The 6,000-nt window shown below is 41.7% G+C and overlaps 1 protein-coding gene across 2 annotated transcripts in view; it reads right to left on the minus strand.

Moving 5' to 3' along the window:
• syn2b (synapsin IIb) overlaps positions 1-6,000 on the minus strand; it is an 84,730-nt gene that overhangs the window by 40,486 nt on the left and 38,244 nt on the right. For both annotated transcript variants that reach the window (XR_001634117.1, XM_016484598.1), the window contains exon 3: positions 2,513-2,604. Coding sequence is in view for 1 of the 2 variants with exons in the window: in XM_016484598.1 (XP_016340084.1) it covers positions 2,513-2,604 (92 nt within the window). In the remaining variant the exon portion in view is untranslated. The remainder of the gene's footprint in view (positions 1-2,512; positions 2,605-6,000) is intronic.

Genomic DNA, 6,000 nt, shown 5'->3' on the forward strand with positions numbered 1-6,000 from the left:
AATATATATATATATATATATATATATATATAAGAATACTGTCTTTTTGTCAACACTGTCAACTCTGTGATTATAATAAATTACACCGAGCTGAAAATCTGCTCAAAAGCATTCTGTGGTTTCAAATCATTCATTCATTCAATGTTTATTACTGACACTATTCAAAAAGCCATTTTTGATTGTTTGTTTGTTTGTTGTCTGTACATAAAGTTAAAATAATAATAATAATGTTTTGGGAGTAGGGGTGTGCGATATTGACAAAAAATTATATCTCGATATTTTCTGGGATTTTATCGATAACGATAATTAGACGATATTTTGCTGAGTGTGTTATTGTGCTGATATCTTAAGGACTGCCGAAGACAGCTGACTCCTAATGTTTTTAATATTCTTCATATTCTGTGTGGTGGTCAGTTCATACTGATAGAAATTAATATTTTCCAATAAATGTAAACTGATTTTTGCATTTTATGGGCATTTTTACCTTTATAAAGCCATTTTTTCTAGAAGTGTCCATTATCTTTTGAGTCAAATTCTTACATTTAATCAGGGAATTAGAATAATAAGACATTTGGGCTGTTACCAAGCAAATTAAATGCGCACGCGCACTAGTCTAGATTTCACGTAATGTATGCGTGCGCTCTGTAGGGATGTTTTGAATGGTTTTTGCAAAATACTCGATAATGTCAAATCGCACATCGTTAAAACAACAATTACGATATTATCGCAGACGATATATATCGCACAACCCTATTTGGGAGTGAGTTTGAAAGAGACCAGAGAAAAAAAGAGAAAATAAATAAATAATAAAAGATGAGACGGATGAGTTCGTTAAGAGAGAGATGGTGACCTGAGACACTCCTGACGCTTTTCTGCTCAGATGAACAGAAAATCTTTCACTGTATTGGGATTTCGACATGAGGAAAGCATGTTCTTCATATGATGCTATGATGTATAATATTAGAAACTGTATATACATACATTTTCTTAAGAAAATGTGAGTGCTTAATGAGGCAAGACTCGGCACTGCTTCTGTGTTCTGCGTGACTGAAAAGAGAGCCATGTCTGTATGATGCTGCAGAGTTGAGATATGGTATGGCTTGTTAATGTTGTTACACAGTTGCTAGGGTTTTCTAAATAGGGCGTTGCTAGACAGTTGCCATGGAGACATCTGAAGACTACTGGCCAGTCTGAGTCAAAAGAGTCATCCTCTCTATGATGTTCTGATCCAGAGATAGTCCTCTCATCCTTTTTCAATGGATGCTTATGAAATGGTTGCTAGGGTGCTGTAACTGGTTGCTAGCAAGTGGCTATGAAGTTGTTATGTCACTACTTATTGCTTATTGTCAAAAGAGCCCACCCTTGAGCCTCTATGGCTTTCTGATCCAGAGATATGACTTCAAAATTTGGTTCCAATGTTAAGCCTATGGGACTTTTTCAACTAGTTTTTTTGCCCGCCGATCACTTAAAAGTCATAAAAGTCATAGCACACCTCTCCTTAATAAGCTACATGATTTGACACCTCATTCATGGGTCAAAGACAAACGGTGAGGTACGACTCACACACCTAAGTTTTGTCTAAAAGAAGAATAATAAGTAAGCAAAAGAATATAAGTTATGCTTTGCATCACAAGCACCACTAATGATGAACAAAACATATGCAAAATTAATAATAATTAAAAAAAGAAAACCAGCATGTTTTCTAGTGTTATGCAAGTGAATTTAAGTCAATATTTTTTAAAGGCAGATGATTGTCTGGTCATATCAACACACACCCACATCAGTGCAAGACACATCAAAATCATACTGATGCCTACACACACACACACTCATTAGGAGTCTCAGGTAATGGGAAAATCCACCCGCTATACTCATTTAAAACAGTGCAAACCCTCCTGCATGAGTCAGCTGCACAACCACAGTGGCATATAGCTCTGCTTATGGTAAGCTGTATTTTGGCTTCCTGTCTTTTTGATGAACCACATTTTGTGGTCATCATGACAGTAAATCACATCAGCTTAAATCTTACTGTTATAATCGGTTTTAACATTTGAACTATGAAACATAGTTGGGCTTTGTGGGCTTTTACATTAGCAGTTGTTGTAACAGTATTTTTTAACAAATGAGGGCAGTATGCATCAGCAATATATTTGGTCTATTTACCTGAAAGATAAAGATAAAAATATTTAATCTTATACAGCAAATGTCTTTAAAATTTAACTTTCAGTTAAGGGCTGCACTAGAGTATACAGTGAAACCAAAATTTATTCAGACACCTTCAACATTTCACACATTATCACAAAGCTAAAACACAAAACATCAGTTTCCCTTAATGCCACATAAGTTACTGTCAGAACAGTTTGCTAGTTAAAAGGTACTTTATGTGGTAACATCAAACTGAATACTGATTGATGGATAAATGCTGAAAACTGCAAAAAAAAATGGATATATGAATTTGATGGACTCATGCTGGACTCGCCGCTGTATTTTCTGATGATTATGTTGAACTTACCGAACCACTTTCGTTCCATTTCTGATCACTTGCATGTCCACACTGCATGTGCCATTAGCATGAGCCACAAGGTTGATCTCCGAGAACTCAGCCTGAAACAAAAAGAAACGTACAAATAAATATAGGTTACACTTTATTTGGATAATCCGCATGACAGTCTGATGTTCATTCATGTTTATTTTGTGCTATAACTTGTAGTAAAGCAGAAGAGATTATCGCTCCCTGTTGCCGCTTGAACTCAGCAGGCAGATACAGCGAATCATCATGCCACATCAAAGCACCAAAACGGCATTTAATGTTTGGATTTCATGAAGAAATGAAAAGAAATCAAAAGCTGATGATTTGTTTCTTTTCAGAAGTAAAAAATCACAAAGCTTATTGCGATTATTGGATGGGAGGCAATACAAAAATACTTAGAGAAGCTTTATTCAGGCATCAACTGAAAGTAGCATAGACTAAAATATATATCTTGTGGTTTAAGAATCTATATAGACATACTTAAAGTTAAAAGGAACATCTGAATGTTCTGGGATATCTAAATTTACTTCACAATTTACCTCACATTTCTTCAATACCGCAAATAAGATATATTCTACTAACTATAAGTATCTTTGCAACTACATGTCAACTAACTCTCGTTAGCGCACTAGTAGACTGTTAGATTAGGGTTAGTAGAATAAGTTGCAAAGTTAGTAGAATGTGTGTTGGGGGACCATCCAAAATAAAGTGTTAGCAGATATTAATCAGACAGTCTGTTAGTTGACTTGTACTGTAGTTGCAAAGAATAGTCAGCATAATGTCTAAAGTGGACTATTAAAATAAAGTGTACTTAAATATGTTATGTCTGCTGTTATAAACATTACAAGGATCTCAAATACAATATGCATTCAGAATCTTGGTCTGCCCAGTCAAACTTGCAATATTTATTATTTTTCATGTAAATGTCTACTTTTATACTAATTTGTGTTGCGTCTTCAAACAGAAAATAGTCCATAAACTTTCCTTTTTAGAGTCATTGACTCAATTGTACATTGTCTTCAAAAGGTTATTATTATCTACTTGACATATTTTTCTATTGTTAATTATATTTTTAAAGAAGAAATCAACTAACAAAAAGTAAGATTAATTCAAAGCCGAAACCAGATTTAAGAGCTTTTCTGGAGGCTAAGAAGTCCTCGACCAAGAAGTCCTGACGCCAGTGCCTCAGGACTTCTGAGGGCAGGCTCCTCTGGGGTAGAGCGGGGCTCACCACATTACATGGTGCCCGTCTCTCTTCAGTGCCCTCAGGAGATCGATCTGCCAACCCTGCCGGTGTTCCAGGGCGTAGCGGTCTACCGCGAGCACTTCTCTCAGTTACCGCCTGGAAACATAGCAGTGCTAAGAGGCTCGCCGCCTCCACGGAGGTCTCTAGAGCAGCTAGTTCGGCCATAAATAATTTTTGATCCCAAATTTTTTAACAATTTTACTGGTAGTCCACTTTATAAAGAAGTTTTGGGTATAATATGCCACAGTTTACTTTATTTTGCTACCCCCACTTACATAAATGAACTATAGTGTCCTGCACCCAGGCAGGCTCCTCTGGGGTAGAGCGGGGCTCACCACATTACATGGTGCCCGTCTCTCTTCAGTGCCCTCAGGAGATCGATCTGCCAACCCTGCCGGTGTTCCAGGGCGTAGCGGTCTACCGCGAGCACTTCTCTCAGTTACCGCCTGGAAACATAGCAGTGCTAAGAGGCTCGCCGCCTCCACGGAGGTCTCTAGAGCAGCTAGTTCGGCCATCCCCTGCCGGTGTGCCACTTCAGGGCACCAAGCTAGCTGCTTCAATTACACCAGAGGTCAGTCTCGAGAGACTGATTCCCTTAGTACACTATATAGCAGCGTGAAAACTACTGCCAAACGTGTCTCAGTGGGTCCTGCATACTGTAGGAAGAGGTTACAGAATCCAGGTTGGTTCTCCTCCTCCTCTCTTCAACGGGGTTCTTCCCACCTTGGTGGGTCCCGAGCAGGCTCTGGTAATGGAACAAGAAGTATATACTCTCTTAAGAAAGGAGGCCATCGAGGTGGTCCCTCCTCACCAAAGAGAATCCGGGTTCTACAGCTGGTACTTTATAGTTCCAAAGAAGGATGGGGGGTTGCGTCCGATTTTAGATCGGCGTCAGTTAAACCGCTCAGTCATGCGACTGAAGTTCAGGATGCTCACACTCAAACAAGTCGTGTCACAGATCAGGTCCGAGGACTGGTTTGTCACGATCGATCTAAAAGACGCATATTTCCATGTCTCCATCCTTCCCATTCACAGGAAATTCCTGAGGTTTGCTTTCGGGGGCGAAGCTTATCAATATCGTGTTCTTCCTTTCGGCCTTGCACTCTCACCCCTCACTTTCACGAAATGTGTGGATGCAGCTCTGGCTCACCTGCGACTCCAGGGCATCCGCATACTCAATTATATCGACGATTGGTTGATTTTAGCTCAATCGGAGCAGATGGCGGTTTGACATCGAGATATCGTTCTTGCTCACATGAAAGAGTTGGGGTTAAGACTAAACGCCAAGAAAAGTGTGCTTTCACCAGCTCAGAGGACAACTTATTTGGGCGTGGTGTGGGATTCGACCACGATGCAGGCACGTCTGTCCGCTGCTCGGATCGAGTCGATCCTCACCGCAGTCAAGAGAGTGAGAGAAGACCAGTTACTCACTGTCAAGCATTTTCAGAGATTGCTGGGTCTAATGGCAGCTGCGTCCAATGTGATACCTTTTGGCCTGCTGTACATGAGACCCCCTACAGTGGTGGCTATAGACCAATGGGTTCTCCCCGAGGGGAAACCCGATTCGCATGCTCAAGGTTCTTTCTGACTCATCCAGCTCCTCACGGACTAGATGCTATGGTGCAGACTTGGCCGAGGCTTTTCCCCCGATCGCTCTGCTCCCGGGAGTTCTGGAGAGAGTGCGCCGGGTTGGGGCCCGTCTGTTGTTAGTAGCCCCATTCTGGCCGGGCCGAGTATGGTTCTCGGACCTAATTTCCGTTCTCGACGACTCTCCATGGGAGATCCCTTTCAGGAGGGACCTCCTCTCACAGGCGGAGGGCACGATCTTTCACCCCCGCCCGGAGCTGTGGAAGTTATGGGTGTGGCCCCTGAGGGGGCACAACTCGTAGCTTCTGGTTTCTCAACTGAGGTTCTTGAGATCATCCTCCAATCCAGAGCTCCCTCAACTGTATGCCTTGAAGTGGAAACTTTTCACTTCTTAGTGCGGAGACCGCCAGCTCGACCCAGCTAACTGCCCGGTTGGTGCAGTTCTGGAGTTCCTGCAGGCCCGTTTTTCCACAGGGTTGACCCACTCCACCCTAAAAGTCTACGTGGCGGCGATTGCGGCCTACCACGCCCCTATTGGTGGACAGTCAGTGGGCAGACACCCCCTAGTTACACGTTTCCTCCGTAGTGCACTGAGGCTGAGGCCCCCAGTACGATCTCGCATCCCCCTGTGGGACAT

This window comes from Sinocyclocheilus anshuiensis, unplaced genomic scaffold (genome assembly GCF_001515605.1).
Source record: "Sinocyclocheilus anshuiensis isolate Anshui unplaced genomic scaffold, SAMN03320099.WGS_v1.1 scaffold1805, whole genome shotgun sequence".
Classification (NCBI taxonomy): domain Eukaryota; kingdom Metazoa; phylum Chordata; class Actinopteri; order Cypriniformes; family Cyprinidae; genus Sinocyclocheilus; species Sinocyclocheilus anshuiensis.